We start from the raw sequence: 20,372 nt of genomic DNA, 5'->3' as shown, positions 1-20,372 counted from the left end.
TGTATTCTTTTTGAATAAGGCTGTTTATTCAATATTCTTTTAAGCAATTGACCCTGTGTTGTATCATCTTAATACAGAGAGAACATTTGTATTTTTTCTTTCTTTTTTATATAAAGCTTTCTTTTAAGACCTGTTGGAGTTTTTCTTTACTTCAGGGAAATTAAGTCTGTACTCACCAGGGAATTGGTGGGAGGAAGAAATCAAGGGGAGAGCTGTGTGGTGGATTGCTAGCCTGATTTTGCATTTCCTCTGGGTGAAGAGGAAAGGGCTTTTGTTCCAGGATTGGGAACGGAGAGGGGGAATCACTCTGTGTAGTTACACAGACACAAGCTCTGTGAATCTCTCCAGGAGCACCTGGAGGGGGGAAGGGAAACAGGATTATTTCCCTTTGTTGTGAGACTCAAGGGATTTGGGTCTTGGGGTCCCCAGGGAAGGTTTTTCAGGGGGACCAGAGTGCCCCAAAACACTCTAATTTTTTGGGTGGTGGCAGCAAGTACCAGGTCCAAGCTGGTAACTAAGCTTGGAGGCTTTCATGCTAACCCCCATATTTTGGACGCTAAGGTCCAAATCTGGGAATAAGGTTTAACATGAGTGGCAGTGGCGGGATATAGACAGAATCCAGAAGCCAGTAGGAATATTATATTTTTCTTTTCTCTGCTAAGGGCTTTTTAGCAGAGAGAAACAGTTTGGTTTTAAAAGGGAACCAGAGAGAATTTTTTTTTCTGCTCTCTCTGGCAGTGTGTGCCTTGCATGTTAAGCAAGAAACTGTTGAGGTTCTTTTGTCATGCAATAGCCCTCCCATTAGGAGGCAAGTACCAGCACTTATATGCATGCAAATAAAGTGGTTTTTCTGGTTTCCCTTCATTGAACATTAGCTAGAGAGAGAAAGGGAAAAAAAGCACTGTTGCTAGGCAGACTCCAGGAGGGAACAGAGCCTGCAGTTCAGAAGATAAACACCGGAGGGCACCCCTACACAAGAAAACAGAAGACTAGAAAGTAGAAAGTACTTCTCCAAAGCTCAGAGAAAGCAGGCAGGCAGACAAAAGACTCAGACACACAATTCCCTCCACCCAAAGTTGAAAAAATCCGGTTTCCTGATTGGTTCTCTGGTCAGGTGTTTCAGGTGAAAGAGACATTAACCCTTAGCTATCTGTTTATGACACTGTGACAAAATCATAACCTTAGTAATGATGGGATATTTTAAAAAGCTTACCCTCGTTTCATCATCATGTTCTTATTACGCCTCTGGTGTTTAGAGCAGTGATGAAGCTCTTCCACTCCTGTCTGTTTCTGACAAGTCTTTCCAGGGTTCCCCAGCTGTGCCCCATGGTGTTCAGCTTGGCTTCCACAACTCTTCAACATGTTGTTTTCGGGCAGCCTCATTTTCACTTGCCTTCAGGTGTCTCTCTTATTGCTACTCTGATGATGGAATCAGTTTCCATCCAAAGCACATGACAGATCCATCTCCAACACCTCCTGGCAATGATGGTGCTCATATTCCCTTTTCTGCACTGTGTCAATAGATCTTGGTTTGAGATTGTTCCGGGCCAAAAGATACAGAGGATTTTTCTGAAGCAGGTTGTATGGAATGAAGACAGTTTAGACATGTCATACTTTCTCATTCTCCAGCATTCTGCAGTGTAAAGTAGTGTTAAAAATACGCAGCTCTGATAAATCTTGAGTTTGGTTTTCGTGTGTATTTTGATGCTTTCCAGACTGTATTTAAGCTCCTGAAGGTTGTTCCTGGCTTTACTAATGTGGAAGCCGAACTGAAAAACCTTGGGCAGCACCATCAGCCAGGATGGTGGAACAAGCAAGGATGTCTGGAACAAAATCAATACCCTTGTTTAGACATTGCCTAACTCTTATTTAATGAAGTAATTTTTTTCTACAATAATAATTATTAAACTGTGTAAAGGTATTCAGGTTGTGTGTAAACTCAGATTGTATTATCACATGTCCTTCAGAGAAAAGACAATACTGCAAGGTTCCATCACCTACATCTGTGTACTTGACAATCTTTTTGGTGTGTGTTTGTACAGTGCCCTGCCTAATGGGGTCCTGGTCCATAACTGGGCTTGTTGGTGCTACCATAATACAATTAAATAAGAAATAACTAATATTTTAATGGGAAATGTGTAACATAATTTTTTTGGGGGGAGAGGCGTGGAAACTCCCAGAATTTTCTGTTTATAATCACTACTGCAAACAAACAAAAATGAAGAAATGATTTCTTCCCCTCCAGCCCACAGGTTGGCAAAGTTCGCCCAAGCAGGATGCCCCAACCCTGTATTTTCAGTCAGGAGCTGGGCTGGTCGCCTCTCTCATGCACTTTTATTCAGGCTTTGATGGGGCGCCCTCAAGTTCGGCTCTTCCCCCTCACTAAGCCCCCGTGCGCCGGGATATGATTGGCTGGGGCGGGGTCCTTTTTCCTTTCCTCGTTCCCTCGGCGAGAGCTAACCGCCAAGATGGTGAGTGTCCGCGGCGCGAGCCGTTTTTATCCGCCTTGTACCGCCGCCATCCTGCCGCCGCGGGGCTCATGGGACCCCGCGGCCTCTCGGGGCCCATTGGCTGGGGGCGGCTGCGCGGGCATTGGGGAGCCCGGGCGGGAGTCAGGGTAGCGGCAGGGCCGCTTCACTTCCCCGCCGCTGGGGCCGGGGCTCCCTGGGCAGCGCGGCGCGGGGGGTGGGGGTGGGGGATGTGACACGTGCATTCAGTCCTGCGTCGCCTCCCGCTGCGTCTCTGCCCCCAACCTAGCGCTTCCCGGGAGCTGGACCTAGGCACAGCTGCAGCGGCCGGGTGTGCTCAGGCAAGTGCTGGTTTCTCTTTGCACGTTTTGCCGGTGACGTGGTGCAGGCACTTTCTTTTCATATTTAGGGGTTGTATTCACCTTACACGTGAGGTTTAAACTACACTTTTGTATAAAAATTTTTGGTCTACACGTGGATCAAACCTGAACTGTTCATGTAAGAAACATGACTTGTATCCCTGTTAGTGCCCCATAACCCAGGTCCCGTTTCCTTTTTACAATAAATAATATTGCATACTGGTGGGTGCTCAGTGTCAGCCAGGTTGTGGATGTTGTTCTTTGGCTGCAAACTGCATGAATTCCATTAAATATTACCATGACATCTTTTCTTTCTGCATCCTTGCAATAGCTCTCCTAGCACAGGTGAAGGTTGTATTGCAGTAGCATCTTGCTATGAGTTTCAGACCAGGTTTTTCATCAGTTTTTGCAAACCAGCTAATGAGTTATTTGAAGTACTGTGTTGATGTGCCATCTTGGTGAGAAAGATCATGGAAGAACTCAAATGCATATTAATTGGTTTTTTGAACTATCTTGTAGAATGACACTGTGACCATCAGAACCAGGAAGTTCATGACTAATAGACTGCTTCAGCGTAAGCAGATGGTAAGAAATATTGGGTACTACCTCAGTTTTGCTTATTTGTTTATGCTGAACTATTTGTTTTATGCTCCTCTACTTTTCATTCTTAAAGCTTGTACTATTTAGAATGACTCTAGGGAAAAACTTCTATATTGAGCAGACTTTTTTTCAAGCTGTACCTGTCTAGCGGGTAGGCTGTCTGTAGTTGCCGTTTAAATGAATTTGTTGTAATGTCTTGCTAGACCATTAGTTGTGTTCGAAAATCCTAATTGGAGAATAGGACCTAAGTATTCCCTATGATCATTGTTAAAGCTTGAAAATGCTAAACTGCCCACTAATTGCTTTGCTGTACTTTATTCTGAAGATGTAGCCAAAGCTACTGTGAGTGATATGAAGAATAATATGGAAGCGGAGCGCATGAGAACTCTGCAGTGATGGTAGTTTTTAACTTGATTTTTGACTCTTGAGTTTTTGCTTGAGTGTCTGTATAGTGAGATGTACACCAAATGGGAACTGCTGGCTTCCATTGTTGCTGTGGTGTGTGAAGTTAGATGGCAACTGTGGGTAGTGATATTTTCCTTATTAGCTATTCTAACGCTGTTTAAATATTATCGTTATGTATGGAATATCTTTATACTATTATAAAGTATGGATATTTCTAACTGGAAAAACTTGCCTCTATAGGTGATTGATGTTCTTCATCCTGGAAAGGCCACAGTTCCCAAAACTGAAATCAGGGAAAAGCTAGCAAAAATGTACAAAACTACACCAGATGTTATTTTCGTCTTTGGCTTCAGAACCCATTTTGGTGGTGGCAAGACAACAGGCTTTGGCATGATTTATGATTCCCTCGACTATGCAAAGAAGAATGAACCAAAGCACAGACTGGCCAGGGTGAGTTTTTTTGCCTGCAATTTTTATGGTGCCAAGAAGCTTGTTGTTTGTTCTAAAGGGCGTCTTGCATATAGTTAGGGTCCAAAACCTGAAACATTGCAGCAAAGTTAAACTATTAACTTAGGTTTTTTTATTCAGGTACAAAAATGAGATCTATAAATAAAAATCCCTTCTCTCTATTCATGAATTTCCAGAGTAGAAACAAGCTTTTTGTTGTAATGCAGATGAAGGGGAATGAAATGATTTATGATCAGCTGTGGATTTTAGCAGTACAACCTAATGGTTAATGGAATGGGCACAAGATCATGGGATTAGCATGCTTAGTATATATGTTCTTAAAAATATACTCAACTGCATTTCTACATTTTCAGCACATAAAGTTGCCTCGCTTTGTATTGGATGCAGTATTAGCAGTAGTCTACAGAACTTTTAAATACATTTTTAGGGCTTACATTAATAAGTATACTTTGAATTATTAAAGCTTTTGAAATATGTAAATATTTAATATAGAAACACATAGTTACTTTTGAGTTCACTTCAGTAATTGTGGGCATAATTCTCTTACTACTAGCATGGCTTGTATGAAAAAAAGAAGACTTCAAGAAAACAGCGAAAGGAGCGGAAGAACAGAATGAAGAAAGTCAGGGGCACAGCCAAGGCAAATGTTGGCGCTGGCAAGAAGGTATGATGAAACCTGGAGACTACAGCATAGATATTGGATTTTAGTTTCTTTGGTAGACAGGTTTCTTCCTCAACAAAATAATAATTTTCTTTAATTTTTTTTACCTTTCCTACTGGATAACAGAAGGTAACTTATGAGATCCTCTGTAGTTCTGACTCAGTAGTTTACAGTAGAACCTCAATGTTACAAACTGACCAGTCAACCACACATGTTATTTGGAGCTAGAAGTATGCTATCAGGCAGTAGCAGAGACCAAGAAACTCCCACCAAATACTGTTAAACATGAAGTACATATGAAAAGAAAAAGGAAAGCAGCTTTTTTTCTTCTGCATAGTAAAATTTCAAAGCTGTATTAAATCAATGTTTGGTTATAAACTTTTGAAAGAATAGCCCTAATGTTTTTCGTTTAGAGTTAGGAACATTTCAGAGTAATGAACAGCCTCGATTCCCGAGGTGTGTGTAACTCTGAGGCCATGTCTACATCTAAAATTTTGCAGCGCTGGTTGTTACAGCTGTATTAGTACAGCTGTATAGGGCCAGCGCTGCAGAGTGGCCACACTTACAGCAACCAGCGCTGCAAGTGGTGTTAGATGTGGCCACACTGCAGCGCTGTTGGGCGGCTTCAAGGGGGGTTCCGGGACGAGAGAGCAAACCGGGAAAGGAAACCAGCTTCCCCGCGGTTTGCTCTCTCGGTCCCGGAGCCAGCCAGCAAACCGCAGGGAAGGAGACCTGCTTGCTCGGGGTTCCGGGACCGAGAGAGCAAACCGGGAACGCCGCGGTTTGCTCTCTCGGTCCCGGAGCCAGCCAGCAAACCGCAGGGAAGGAGACCTGCTTGCTCGGGGTTCCGGGACCGAGAGAGCAAACCGGGAACGCCGCGGTTTGCTCTCTCGGTCCCGGAGCCAGCCAGCAAACCGCAGGGAAGGAGACCTGCTTGCTCGGGGTTCCGGGACCGAGAGAGCAAACCGCGGCGAAGCTGGTTTCCTTTCCCGGTTTGCTCTCTCGGTCCCGGAACCCCGAGCAAGCAGGTCTCCTTCCCTGCGGTTTGCTGGCTGGCTCCGGGACCGAGAGAGCAAACCGGGAAAGGAAACCAGCTTGATTACCAGAGGCTTCCTCCTTCCACGGAGGTCAAGAAAAGCGCTGGTAATTGTCTACATTGGATTACCAGCGCTGGATCACCAGCGCTGGATCCTCTACACCCGAGACAAAACGGGAGTAGGGCCAGCGCTGCAAACAGGGAGTTGCAGCGCTGGTGGTGCCCTGCAGATGTGTACACCTTCAAAGTTGCAGCGCTGTAACTCCCTCACCAGCGCTGCAACTTTCTGATGTAGACAAGCCCTGAGTTTCTAATATAGTTTTGCTCACCTGGTTACAGCTCAGTTGCTAACTTAATATGAAGATTTAAGTGGTAGCATATTTAATATTTTCTTTCTTTTTTAAATCTTGTGAAGCATTACTTTGTTGCAGTCAAAGTAATAGACACCTCACTTTAATTACTAGATAACTCCGATGATGAACAATAAAACTTAAGTTCTCCCCGGACTTGAATTTTGTTCATTACATTTCCAACCCCACCATGTGCGAGAATTCCAGCCAGCCTGGTGGGCTGCTGGTAATGTACTATGCTCCCTCCCACAAAGGAACAGAGGGCATGGCTACACTTGCAGATGTAGAGCGCTGAGAGTTTAAACCAGCCTTCAGAGAGTGTAGGAGGGAAAACGCTGCAGTCTGTCTTACGCTGACAGCTGCTTGCACGCTGGTGTGGCCACTTTTGTGGCACTTGCAGCTGTACTGGGAGCAGTGCATTATGGGCAGCTATCCCAGCATGCAAGTGACTGTAATGTGCTTTTCAAATGGGGGGGTGTAGTGTGACAGGGAGTGTGTTATATGTATGTAGGGAGAGAGAGTGGGGTTTTGAGGGGCTGAGAGCATGTCAGCATGCTTTCTTGTAAGTTCCTACAGCAGTAGACCTTCCCTCCCCCCATCTTACACACTGCATTCCACACTAATGGCTTTCACACTGGCTATCAGAAACTGAAGCTTTGAAAGTGCATTTCCGCATTCCTACAGGAGTTCAAAACAATGACAAGAGTGGCCACTTGACTTAAGGGGATTATGGGACGTTTCCGGAGGCCAATCAGAGAGTGGTAACCAACACCTCATTCACACTGATGCCTGTGTGTTGTAGCCAAGGCGCAGCAAACATTTATTCCTCTCACCGAGGTGGAGTACCAGCAGTGCTGTCGCTGTGAAGACAGAGTGCTCTACGCATGTTGCCAGTGTGGATGGGGAGTAAGCTAGGGTGCCTGGGGCTCCTTTATTGTGCTGCAAGTGTAGCCAAGCCCTTAGAGTTAGGAGCCATGTGTTTTGAGGCAGTGCCCTCCAGCTGTGCAGTCTGTGAGGAGGTAGAATGTCTCTCTGACACAGGTGTTCTCTTCTGCCTGGTCAGTCACTGGTGCTCAGCCTCTGGTGGGAGCTGTGTCAGTCCCGCAGAGGGATGGCAAGCCAGCCTGACATGAAGGTTGGAGGGGGTCTTGGGATGTTCTCAAGCAGAATAAAAAAACTGAGGTGCAGTGTAGAAATGGAAGTTTAAAGACAGAGCAGCATTACTCAAAGGATTTGAGAGGTACAATATATACTAAGCATACTTAAAATCAGATTTTAGTGTTTTTTAGCACTGCTTTGGAGGTAGAGTGAAGGTGGTGGGTAATAGAAAAAGCTGATCTTTCTAGTAAATAGTTGTTGTTGCTAAAATGCTATAAATAACCAAATATCCTTTCTTGAATCTTAGTAAAATTTCTTTACTTTAACTCTTCTTACTTTCTTGGAATTCATCAGAAGTGAAGTGACTAGCAGGTACTGAGTGAGAATGGATGTGGTGGTGGCTGTGTGAATTATGCGTCGCTTAAATGCTTGATGTGCTTGTGTATTGCTGCATGCCTGTGCTCTCACTTTGAACCTGAGTTCATTTCTGCCCTTCAGTATACAGTATTCTGCTACTGTGCAAACGCTGCTACAGAAACAGGGTGGCTAACTTAAAATTGGTGCAGAAGTGAAATCTGGTTTTCTGTCACTGCTCATCCAAATACACTGGATCTTGACAAGCTCTCTAAAAGTACTTGTGCATATCATAATTTGTTATGAAATACCAATGAATGGAGTGAAGGATGATGCCTCAACAGTATGCATTGAGCATGAAGTGAAAAATATTGGCTCATTTTTTAACAGCATATTTAAAAAAACAAATACAGCTGCATGTGTAACTTTTGTGTTTACCACAAATGCACCATGCTTCTGGATTTAAGCCATAGTACCATAAGGCAGTGTGAACCTGCTGTAACCATATACCCAGGCAACTACTGTGTGTATAGAATACTTAATTTTTGGTTTCTGGATTCCTAAACTTTTGAAGATGTGAATTGTTGTGTAGCTCAAAGTCATTGTTAGACAGTTAGGTTATGTCCTCATTATAATCCATTTTATGAAAGACATGCTTACTACATATAGAGTGAATGTGTGTGTCATTCATATATATAATATAATATTTGTGTCAATTTTAGTTTACGGAATCCAAGTGCTCGAATCTTGCATTTAAAACTGAGGCTTCATTTGGATCCTTTTTTTTTTTCTTTTTGTTTAAACACTGTAATATGCTGGTTAATAAAGATGAAGCCCTGCTAATATTAACTGCATAACAGTAAAGATGAAGTCACTTTAATAAGAGCTCTTAATGGTTTGTAGTTTGAAAGCTTGTCACTTTCTCCAACAGAAGTTGGCCCAATAAGAGATTACCTCACCCACCTTGTGTGCAAATTTAGTCAATTTCAAAGACGGAATGAGTTTAATCTGCAAGTTTAATCAGTGTATTTGTTGTATGCTTATGGTTTACATTTGCTGGCTAAATTCATTCCCTGCAAACTCTGTGAAATTCTGTACTTCACCATTTACACTCATGAGTTCCCTAAAAAACCCCAAACCTCATGATTTACACAGGGCCCTACCTGTAATGCATCTCAGTCTGGGTAGGAAAAGTAGACGATAAAATTTAATGCTACTCTTTTGACTGATGTGCTTCCTGTTTGAATAGTTCCGTGATGTGGTGCATAATCCTTGAAATGAAGTAATTGTTCTCTTGACTGAAGGCTTGTCTACATCAGAAAGTTGCAGCGCTGGTGAGGGAGTTACAGCGCTGCAACTTAGGAGGTGTACACATCTGCAGGGCACCACCAGCGCTGCAACTCCCTGTTTGCAGCGCTGGCCGTACTCCCGTTTTGTCTCGGGTGTAGAGGATCCAGCGCTGGTGATCCAGCGCTGGTAATCAAGTATAGACACTTACCAGCGCTTTTCTTGACCTCCGTGGAATAAGCAGGTATCCCAGCATACCTGAGGAAGCCTCTGGTAATCAAGCTGGTCTCCTTCCCCGGCTTGCTCTCGCGTTCCCGAACCACGAGCAAGCAGGTCTCCTTCCCTGCGGTTTGCAGGGTGGTTCGGGGAACGCGAGAGCAAACCGCGGCGAAGCTGGTCTCCTTCCCCGGCTTGCTCTCTCGTTCCCCGAACCCCGAGCAAGCAGGTCTCCTTCCCTGCGGTTTGCAGGGTGGTTCGGGGAACGCGAGAGCAAACCGCGGCGAAGCTGGTCTCCTTTCCCGGTTTGCTCTCTCGTTCCCCGAACCCCCGAGCAAGCAGGTCTCCTTCCCTGAGGTTTGCAGGGTGGTTCGGGGAACGCGAGAGCAAACCGCGGCGAAGCTGGTCTCCTTTCCCGGTTTGCTCTCGCGTTCCCCGAACAAGCAGGTCTCCTTCCCTGAGGTTTGCTGGGTGGTTCCGGGAACGCGAGAGCAAACCACGGCGAAGCTGGTCTCCTTTCCCGGTTTGCTCTCTCGTTCCCCGAACCCCCATTGAAGCCGCCCAACAGCGCTGCAGTGTGGCCACATCTAACACCACTTGCAGCGCTGGTTGCTGTAAGTGTGGCCACTCTGCAGTGCTGGCCCTATACAGCTGTACTAATACAGCTGCAACAACCAGCGCTGCAAAATTTTAGATGTAGACATGGCCTGATTTTATTCTCATTTGAGGTTGACCAGAGTTTAAAAACTGGCTTGGGGGCATCACTTAACAGCAGTGATGATCATCTTCGTTATACAGGAGGGCCACGTAAACCTAAGCACCACCTTGTGAGGGCCAAACAGATGGATAGGTTTATGTACAGTAGTTTTAGTTAAAAACCAAGAAATCAGTACATAAAATGTATATCAGAATGATAGAAAATGGGGGGGTGGGGGGAGTGTAAAAAAAAAAATCACAAAATTTAAGAATATGTAAACATGATGACAAAACACTAATAAATCTGCCTTTAGTATATTGTGTTGAAGCAGACCCTGGGCCTGATGACATGCTCTAGTGTGCTGTAGGTTGGGCACACCTAGGGTGACCAGACATCCCGATTTTATCGGGACTGTCCCAATATTTGCTTGTTCGTCCCAACCAGTGTTAGGTTGGGACACGGGACAAACAAGCAAAGGCTCTGCAGCCTGGAAGGGCTTGCGTCCTCCCTGACTCTGTCCCCTCCTTCCCCCATTGCATCCCTCCCCAAATCCCTTCCCCCTCACTGCCCCATTAGCTCCCTCCCCAAATCTCCGCCTCTTGCCAAGCACGCCATGCTCAGGAGACGCAGGGGAGCATGGGGCCTGGGTGAGTGAGAGTCCGGCCTGGCCCCGAGCAGGCAGGACTCGGGCGCGGTACCAGGCGGCAGCTGTTCTCCCCACTTGGGCAGCAGGACTCAGGAGCAGCCGCTGCTGCAGCTCCCGCTGTCACGGGGGGAGGAAGTGGCCAAGCACGTGGCGCTTGGTGGCTGCGACTCTGGCGCCCAGGCACGAACCGCCCGAGCCCAGGCCTGCTGCAGGGACCCAGCAGCGCACGCTGCGCCCAGTCCCTGGCCAGTCGCGTCTGGGCTGGCTGCCCAGCTCGTGCAATCCCGTGGCGGAGGCATTGGCAGCCCAGCCCCATTTGTTCCCTTGCGGGACCTGAGCGGGATGGAGGGGCTGGGGCCTGCTGCCCCCACTCCGGGGCCGTCCGCGGGATTGCACTAGCTGGGCAGCCAGCCCAGACGCGACTGGCCAGGGGCTGGGCGCAGCGTGCGCACTGGGTCCCTGCAGCAGGCCCGGGCTCGGGCGGTTCGTGCCTGGGCGCCAGAGCCGCAGCAGCCGAGCTTGGCCAGCGGCCACTTCCTCCCCCTGCGGCAGTGGGAGCTGCAGCAGCGGCTGCTCCTGAGTCCCACTGCCCAAGTGGGGAGAACAGCCGCCACCTGGTACCGCGCCTGAATCCTGCCTGCTCGGGGCCATTAGGCATTAGGGTAGAGTAGAAGTAGATGTCCACATCTTCATTTGGCTGCAGAGCTCTTAGGGGGAACAAAAAGCAGAGCAGAGTAGTCACTGTAATTGAAACATGAATCATTATAGGTGCATTGGTAACTAAAGGAAACTCTGTTTCTGAGTAAGTCTAGTCACTTGTAATAGTCTTAACTTGCATGGAAATACGGTTGTTGCTAAATCAGTTTTTGGCTTAGTATATACTTAACATTTCCATTTTGAAGATTCATGTCTGAAATGTATGCTAAGTACATCTGAAAATGTAAATCATATACACATTGAATTGCTTTCATTTGCCCTTCCTGTTGTGAACATGGGGTTCATACCATACCACTTTCTCTCACTTTTGGTTGTTTGAATTGGGATATGGTGGTCTCTTTTTGGGGTGTACTATTTATACATCCATTGTAAGGCCTTGTTTACGCTGGGAAATTGTCTAAATTTCAGACTCTGGTGATCGGGAAAAACTGCTATTTGCACATATGAAGTTTATTCCGTTTTCAAGGGGTAAAGTTGCACCCATTGTTGTAAACTTATAGCTTATCCTGTTGGCTCTGGTGCATCTATATGGTGGATGGCCCCTGATGGCTGGAGTTAGGGGAAGGCTGTGACTACAAATGACCCGTCTTATTTGAAGTCTTTTAGGCCATGTCTAGATTTACTGCTATAATCTTGTACAGCTGCACCAATACAGCTGTGCTACTGTAGGATCGCTCATGTAGCCATGTTAAACCAATGGGAAAGAGCTCTACCATTGATGTACTAAAACCAGCTCAGCAAGTGGCAGTAGCTACGTTGGTGGGAGAGAGTCTCCTGTCAACATAGCGCTATGCACACCAGCAGTTTTGCTGGTAAAATTTAATGGCTCAGGGGTGTGAAAAGAGTTTTTTGCTGATATAAGTGCTAATGTAGACATGGCCTTACTCTTGCTTCTACATGACTAAGGCAGAAAGCTAAGTAACTGACAACATAGCCTGCTTTCTTTTCGTGATCATTTAATTCCTGACTTTTCATTGCTTGACAGTTTCACACACCACAACCTCTGAACATCTCAAATCTGAATAGCAACATGCCTTTCCTTGCATTGTCACATGACTATTTTTACTGCTCCTTATGGCACACAAATCTACCCCATCTCTGGGTGCCGCAAAGGTACCCTTATAGTAAAGCTGTATTAGGAACTCTTCTTGTATCTGAGTTGAGTGCTTTTTTACATTGACAGCTTTCATTATGTTTAAAGGTATTAGCTTGTTTTTCATAACATATGTAAATTAGCACTCACACTCAAGCATATGAATGGCCTAACTAGCCATCTGTGTGGCAATACTCAGTTGTATAATTGTGAAAATTGATCCCCTGATGTTTGTAACTAATAAAGAGCAGAAGACTCTTATGAGAAGCCGTATCAACCTGCCTCATCAAATCTTTGACTATTTTTAAGCAGTTGGCATTCAGCTGTGACTCTTTTCCTCCTCCAAGAAATTGTCCCAGTCTTTTGCAGCCAGTCTTATGCTTCTGTGAAACCCTCCAAGCTCCATTCCTTCTATAACACTTTTTAAAGTCTCTCTTATGATTTACCCTTTTCCTGCGCCCTCCACCTTTTATTTCTATGTTACTTGTATTCTTATTGTTAGCTGTCCATGATAGACGCTGCTTTTATGTATGGACAGCACCTAGCATATTGTTTGCTGTTGGAATACAAATAAATGTTAAACATAATTTGGGCTGTGGCAATACACAAGTCTTGTAAGTTCTTTATATGTGGCACTCTAGTTGACGGCAGTAGCTCTGCATATGGAGGGCTTGCAGGATCATGGGTTTAAGCCTGCTGTAATCTTATTCTGCTATGTATAATCCAAGCAGGTTTGTAGGCCCTGACATTTGCTTTTAAGTGCAAATGCACTCAAGAAATAAAGCATGTAAAAACAGACACCGTAATCACCTCCCTTCCCCTTCAATTGTTTGTCTTCAAAGTTATAGCTGGTTGTATGTTTGACAAGTTTGGCTTTGGTTAGCTATAGGGCAATGGAAGAGAGTTGAATTCTTATGTTTTCGTGCATTGATTTTCCTCGTTCCCATTTGCGGAATGTCTTGAAGGTGCCGGCATGTGTGCGTCAGAACACACTTGACTTTTTCCGGGCCACAGTGGAGCCTACAATGTTGCTAGTTAAAGCGAGGCCCTCCTGCCCCCCCCCCCCCCCCCCCCGCTCTAATATTTTACGAACTGGGTGAACTTTTTAGGAAAGCTACTGAAAATAAGAATGAAACCCAACAGTGCCATTAGCACTCTTTTAGGACACACTCGCATAAACAAGTTGGATTTTCTAGAGTAACATGACTGTGTAATAATGACCGTGAAATTTGTTTGGTGTTTAAGTATTTACTGACTTTTTGTTTTCTTGTTGTTGTTTCAGTGAGCTGGCAAATGGAAATAACAGGTATAACTTCTTAAATGTTTGGCATTCTGCTATGCTAGTGATTGGGTTTCTCTCTTAAGAATTCATCTTACTCATACGACTTCAACATTTTATCCTGCTGTGGCCTTATGTTCAAAGTTAGCACAAGGAAGTTTTAAGTTTTTTTGAATTTTAAGGTAACGCTCCTCTCTTTTTGCATACGGTATTGACTGCTAGTTTTTGTGGGTATGTTCCCCATGGCCTCACCCACACCACCGTTGTGTGGAAGACCCAAACTACACAAGGAAATCATGTAACTTACAGTAAACAAAGTGGACTCTAATGTTTAGAGTAAAGTAAATCTACATTTTCAGCATTTATCTCTCATAATAGAAAAATTGTGACGACTTCTCAAATTGTCCTTTAAATTTAATGAATAACTAATATAATGGGATGATGCTGAGTATTTTTAGTACTGCTTAAAGCAGTATGTTTGTTTCACTGATAGAAATTGACAACTTTATAATCATAGAAGTTATGATAGATGTTATCTTAATACCAGCAAGAAGTCTTTCAAGTGGACTGATGAGACTTTAACTAAAAGGCTATCAAACATACTTTAAATCCTGCTGTTTTTGTTCTCATTTCACTACCAAGGCTGCTTAAATGGCTTTGCTTTGTTGTGGTAGCTGGTGCAAAACAAACCCTCTGCTATAGCTACTGAGCAACTTTTAAAAAGAAGCCTGAGCAGTATGTATTAAAACAAACAAAGCAGAATTTAACTAAAACAAGATATCTGCTATCCTTGGTCTTTATACTGCTTGAATATTCTGATCTTCTTACATAAGGAGCAACTGTTTTGTCAGCCAGCTATCTTATGGTTTAATAATTGTTCATAGCATTTTTAAAGAATCGAGCGTCTGAAGCTCTGATCTTGCAGTGGCCTTTCTGCACAGGACTAATTGCACGATAAGGGCCTTTAGGAAAGTGGCAATGTAAAAAAAGTCGACTACATTCCATTGCAAAGACAGTATTACAGGGCTCACTTTTTTCTATCCTCCTTTTACAGATACTGAGTTATCCTGCAAAGGTAACAAGAGAAGATGGTGATCTATCAGAAGCTTGTCAAATAAACTATACAAACTGGAATGCTCTTTGTTTGTGGTTTGTTTTTTTTTAACAGTTTTAAATGCACAGTAAATATTTTATAAACTGAATTTGAAAGACACAGGATTATTCAGATCTGGTGCATTGTTTATACTTTTTGGTATGAGCATTATTTCAGCATCTCAATATTTTTACTTGAAGACAGTCATGTTCAAATATCTTGAGTTGATTTATAAACAGTAGGAACTAGACATGGGGTTCTCAAACTTTTGTACTGGGGACCCCTTACTCAGAGGCTTGCTATGTGAGTGACCCCTTCCCCTCATATAAATTTAAAAGCATTTTTTATATATTTAACACTATTAATAATGCTGGATGCAAAGTGGGGTTTGAGGTGGAAGCTGACAGCTTCTCTTCCCTCTTCTCTCTCTCCCCCCCCACCACCTCTGGCATAATAACTTAATGACCTCCTGTTTGAGAACCCCTGAACTAAACCAACATGCTTAGTGAAGTGGTCTTATACTTCAATTGCTTGAAAGTTGGACTTTGGAAAGTAGTGAAACTTTCCAAGCTATATTTTCAAGTGGTGATAAGTAGTAAAACTTAATTCCGGGGCTAGAACTTTGCAAACAAGATTAATCTATTAGCCAGTTGCTGGACTTCATTAATAGTGTTTAAGTATTTTTTGTTTATGCTCAGGTCTGAGTTTAACACACTTGCACAAATGTATAAATAACTATATAGACAATAAAGACCTATTCTTGCCCCCCATGGAAGTCAATAAAAGAAACTCAACCATATTTTTAGACTTCCCTGTCAAGTGGACTAGAGGTGTGTGAGTGTGGGCTATTAATCAAGTCAGATCCAGCTGTTACTTTATCCTATGGCTCCTATATTAATACATAATGGACTTTGAAAATTCAGCACTTGGGTATCTATGCCAAGAAACACAAAACAAAGCTCAGGAACAAACATGTTGCTGCAGAGAAGACACTTATATACACACACGTGCGCGCTCACAGAGAGAACATGAAACAATAGGTGTTACCATATACACTCTAATGAGAGTGAGTGTATGGTAACACCCATTGTTTTATGGTGTGTGTGTGTGTGTGTGTGTCTGTCTTGTCTTCCTGCTGTATTTGCCACTGCATGCATCTGATGAAGTGAGCTGCAGCCCACGAAAGCTTATGCTCAAATACCTTTTGTTAGTCTCTAAGGTGCCACAAGTACTCCTGTTCTTTTTGTGGATACAGACTAACATGGCTGCTACTCTGATATCGACTACTGGGGACATTTTAGCTATAAATGCAAATAGAGCTCCTCTCCCTCAGTTTCGAGTGCTGTGATTTAAGATGCTGGATCCCAATACCTTTAACGTTTGCATCCAGATTCATTTCCAAGTGTTTTCTAGGTAATGTCAGAGACAGCACTGTGATCTCATGTATTTGTCAGCTGATCTCAAATTTTGGAGGTGTCTGATAATTGGCTGGTTTAAATGGAAGGTGACCAAAGGTGGGGCTTTCCGTGGGGAGATTGACTCCCCCTTTACCTGCATTCTAGAATAACTATTGATTAATGTCAGGAATGGATGCTCTTCACTGGAATAAGGCCCTCATTCTCCATGCATGAAGTTAATAGGGAATAACTTTGGAAATAGCACTTGCCCACAGCAGGAGTTAAGATACTCAGCTATAGGCTTTTACAGACCTAATTTGAGTGGGTGCAGTACTCAGTCCAAATGGAGATGAAGGCCCTGGCTGTACAGGGTTAAAATCTTGCAGTCTGCTACCTACAGTCTTAGCTAGGGGACCAGAGGATGGCAGCAACCTAGTATTTTATTAATTTCTGAAGGTTTCTGTCTTAACTAAACACTGCCTAATACATAAAAGTAGCACTGTGTGGTTTCCTGTTCAGTGTCTCAATGACTTTCCACTCAAATGTGCTCAGTTCACAGGTCAGGGATTTTTTGAACTGCCAGTTCTGTTAATTCATGTTAGGGTCCTTGTCAGATTTTTAGGCTCCGGTTCCCCGTTGATCTGAGTTCTTAATTTCCCTGGATTTCAGGGGCCTAAACACTTTTGTGGACCTGGCCTGCTTATCTGCCTCATTGGAAGTAAATAGTAATGCTTCTGTAGTGTAAACTATGCCCCTTAGTTGTATTATCATATTCCCTTTATGCCTTTGCTAACACTTGTTAAAAAGCCCTTGCCAGCAGGGCTACACCGATATAACAGGGAAACAGATACTAAACTATGCTAATGATGCAGTAGAGTCTGCAGCATGCATTCAATGAGAGAGTGTTTAGTTCTATAAGGATACGGTGAGTGAAAAGTAGGGAAGACTTTAAAAAAACAAAACAAAACACCTTTTTTGTGTACCTGCCTAGTCATGGGTGCCCAAGTAAAAATGGAACCTTATTTTAATGTGCACTCAGATGCAGATTTTTTTAAAGTGTTCGCTCTAGGCTCATAATATCACACATTTATATTAATGTGCTGTTAATAAAGTGAATAAAGCCATTAAGATATGAAAAAAGTCTATAATTGAAAGTAATGTGTGTTGCCTTTAATCAGTTGGGATGCCTTTTTTTCTATTTCACTACTTGTCTAAGAACAAACTACTGAATGATGGATGTATCTTACCTGTTGAGCAGTTTCTCATCCCAGGAGACCTCCTGTGTGAGTATTAAGAATGCCCCACCTCAAGCCCTTGCAAACTTCTGTGGGGGGACCTCTTAAGGAAAGAGGAATGATCAAGATATGAGGGAGAAGGAAGGTTTTGTGAGCAGCAGTGAAGGAAACATGGATTTGTGTGGACATGGGAGCTTCCATGTAATAAAAGGTGTGGGATTTGCTGTAGGAATGGGTTATTACATACACATTTAATTCCTTTCCTTTCTCTAGTGAATTTTGTAAGATGAAATAACAAGGGGCTATGTTTCCTCCTTATAAAAGAGCAAGGAAACAAAGGAGCCTCATTTAAAGCTTGTTCTAGTCATGGAATTACACCCATTCACTTAATTGAGCTTGGATTGGAAATTAAATTATGTATTGTAAAAGCTGTGAGGCTCCCATCCTAAGCCGCCTCTCCTTGCATCTTGTTTAGCACTATGAAGCAAAGAAGAGCCGCCTTATCAAATATATTAGAACCATCACTAGAGGGTAGTGTGAACAAAGCAATACAAATACCTGAATGGTTTCTATAAAAACAAAAATCTAGAAGAAGCCATATCGTGCTGAACAGCAGAGGGCAAACTCTTCACCGAAGTGGGAGAGGAGAATGTGGTGGTAGGGGATGAGGAGTAATAAATCAGCAATCAGCCTTAATACTGTTTCAAGAGAACTATATAAAAAATAAAATGTACTAAGCAGTTCAAATATTATGAAGGCACCACTAGAGCACTGATGTAAATCTATATTGCTTGTCCTGTTCTGACTCCTCCTCCTTTGTCTCCTTCCTTTAGCTGTAAGAAAAAAAAAAAGGCTTTTTGGTAAAGGTGGTTGTACAAATTAAAACAAATACAAAACCCTTTTGCAGTGGAGTAGCTGTAATTGTGGCAAAAAATTCTGTGACTTTTACAGAAGTTGCAGAAAGGGTACAGCCGTAGTTCACAGGAGGATTTAATTCAGTATTATGATGGCATTTCTCACTGAAAGCAGTTTGGTAAAAAATATATATATTTTTAAAATCCCAGGATTGATTATCAAATCGTTGTGACAGTGTACCCGATAAGGCTTTATGGGGGGGTGGGGGGAAGACTCATAAATGTATGTATGATATAAATGGAATAGGGTTTTGCTACATATGCCATGTAACATATCTATGTAAAGGTTTTGATCTGGTTATGTTCATCCTAGTTGTATGCAGGCACCATTTGTGTGTTCAAAGTTATGAACATTGGCTGTATAATTGCTTTATTTCTAAGTAGCCTTAGTTAAAACGTTTGGTCACTTCTTAGGAAAGGAATGTGCAAATTAAGTGCTCATTCCAGAAGCACTTAACAGACAAAAGAGTTTGGAAGGCTCCAATCCACATAAGTCTTCCTGGAGACATACAAGATACCATGTGGAAATTGGCTTCTGCCTGTAAAGACTGAGTCATGCATGGACATGTGACTTGCCCAGGTGATTCCAGAACTCCGTCTTGGAGCTGGACTTTGCATAGGAGCGAGGAAGGGGGTCTCCACCTACAAAAGAGAGTCTATTTAAACCTGTGAGAGACTCATCCATTTTGTCTTCAGCTGGCTAAAGAAGGAACCTCTTCTCTTCCCCCCCCACCCCACCCCCAGGATACTTAAAGGAAACTGGAACAAAGGACAGTAACCACAGGGGGTGTGAGTGATTGCTGGATCCGGGCTAAAAGGAGATTAGCCTGTAAAAGAGAGCATTCTGGAACTGGTGAGGATCTTATCTGTATTCAGTTTGATTAGACATAGATGTGCACCATTTTATTTTGCTTGTTAACTTACTTTGTTCTATCTGTTAGTACTTGGAACCACTGAAATCCTACTTTCTGTATTTAATAAAATCACTTTTTACTTATTAATTAACTCAGAGTATGTATTAATACCTGGGGGAGCAAACAACTGTGCATCTCTCTCTATCAGTGTTATAGAGGGCGAACAATTTGAGGTTACCCTGCATAAGCTTTATATGGGGTAAAACGGATTTATTTGGGTTTAGACCCCTTTGGGAGTTGGGCATCTGGGTGCTAAAGACAAGCACACTTCTGTGAGCTGTTTTCAGGTAAATATGCATCTTTGGGGCAGGTAATTCAGAGTCTGGGTTTTTGTTGGAACAGACAGGAGTGTCTGGCTCAGCAAGACTGGGTGCTGAAGTCCTGAGCTGCCAGGGGAAACAGGGATAGCAGTAGTCTTGGCACATCAGTTGGTAGCTCCCAAGGGAGTTTCTGTGATCCAACTCATCACAATCATTTTTGAGATTTTTTTTTTTTTTTCAAAGCAGGGCATGGTGTGTGTATATATAACAGTGTATATACATTGCCATTTCTTTGGCTACCTATAACTAGGGCCCTACCAAATTCACAGTCCATTTTGGTCAATTTCATGATTTCAGATGTTTAAATATGAAATTTCACAGTAGGGGGGGTCTGACCTGAAAGGAGGCTGCCGGTGGGGGGGGGGGGGAGGTGTAGTATTGCCACCCTTATTTCTGTGCTGCTTCCTTCAGAGTTGGGCCTGTAGCCAGCAACTACCACTCTCTGACCACCCAGCTCTGAAGGTAGTGGAAAAGTAAGGGTGGCAATACTGTGAACCACCCCCACATTCCCCTTTTGGGTCTAGACCCTCAGTTTGAGAAATGCTCGTCTTCCCCATTAAATCTGTATAGTATAGGATAAAAGTACACAAAAGATCAGATTTCATGATCCGTGATGCATTTTTCACAGCTGTGAATTTGGTAGGGCACTTCCAATAGCCCAGCACTATTCGTCCAGCCTGTCTTGTGGTATGTATCTGTGATCTGCAACTGCAACATATTCTGAGCTGTCACTGTACGGATGAACTGACCAGTGAATTAATGGGG

The 20,372-nt window shown here is 43.4% G+C and overlaps 1 protein-coding gene across 2 annotated transcripts; it reads left to right on the top strand.

Moving 5' to 3' along the window:
* The first annotated feature begins 2,426 nt into the window (after positions 1-2,426).
* On the top strand, positions 2,427-14,868 carry RPS24 (ribosomal protein S24). Of its 2 annotated transcripts, XM_030569526.1 has the most exons (7): positions 2,427-2,471; positions 3,347-3,412; positions 4,073-4,282; positions 4,854-4,964; positions 7,800-7,817; positions 13,738-13,761; positions 14,789-14,868. In XM_030569526.1, the coding sequence occupies exons 1-5, from the start codon at positions 2,469-2,471 to the stop codon at positions 7,803-7,805; spliced, it is 396 nt and encodes a 131-aa protein (XP_030425386.1). In that variant the 5' UTR covers positions 2,427-2,468; the 3' UTR covers positions 7,806-7,817; positions 13,738-13,761; positions 14,789-14,868. The 2 variants fall into 2 exon arrangements, with proteins under 2 accessions (XP_030425386.1, XP_030425387.1); XM_030569527.1 differs by lacking the exon at positions 7,800-7,817.
* The last annotated feature ends 5,504 nt before the right edge of the window (positions 14,869-20,372 follow it).

This window comes from Gopherus evgoodei, chromosome 7 (genome assembly GCF_007399415.2).
Source record: "Gopherus evgoodei ecotype Sinaloan lineage chromosome 7, rGopEvg1_v1.p, whole genome shotgun sequence".
Classification (NCBI taxonomy): Eukaryota; Metazoa; Chordata; order Testudines; family Testudinidae; genus Gopherus; species Gopherus evgoodei.
The sequence above is the reverse complement of the archived record's forward strand: the minus strand, read 5'-3'. Positions and strand labels throughout refer to the sequence as shown.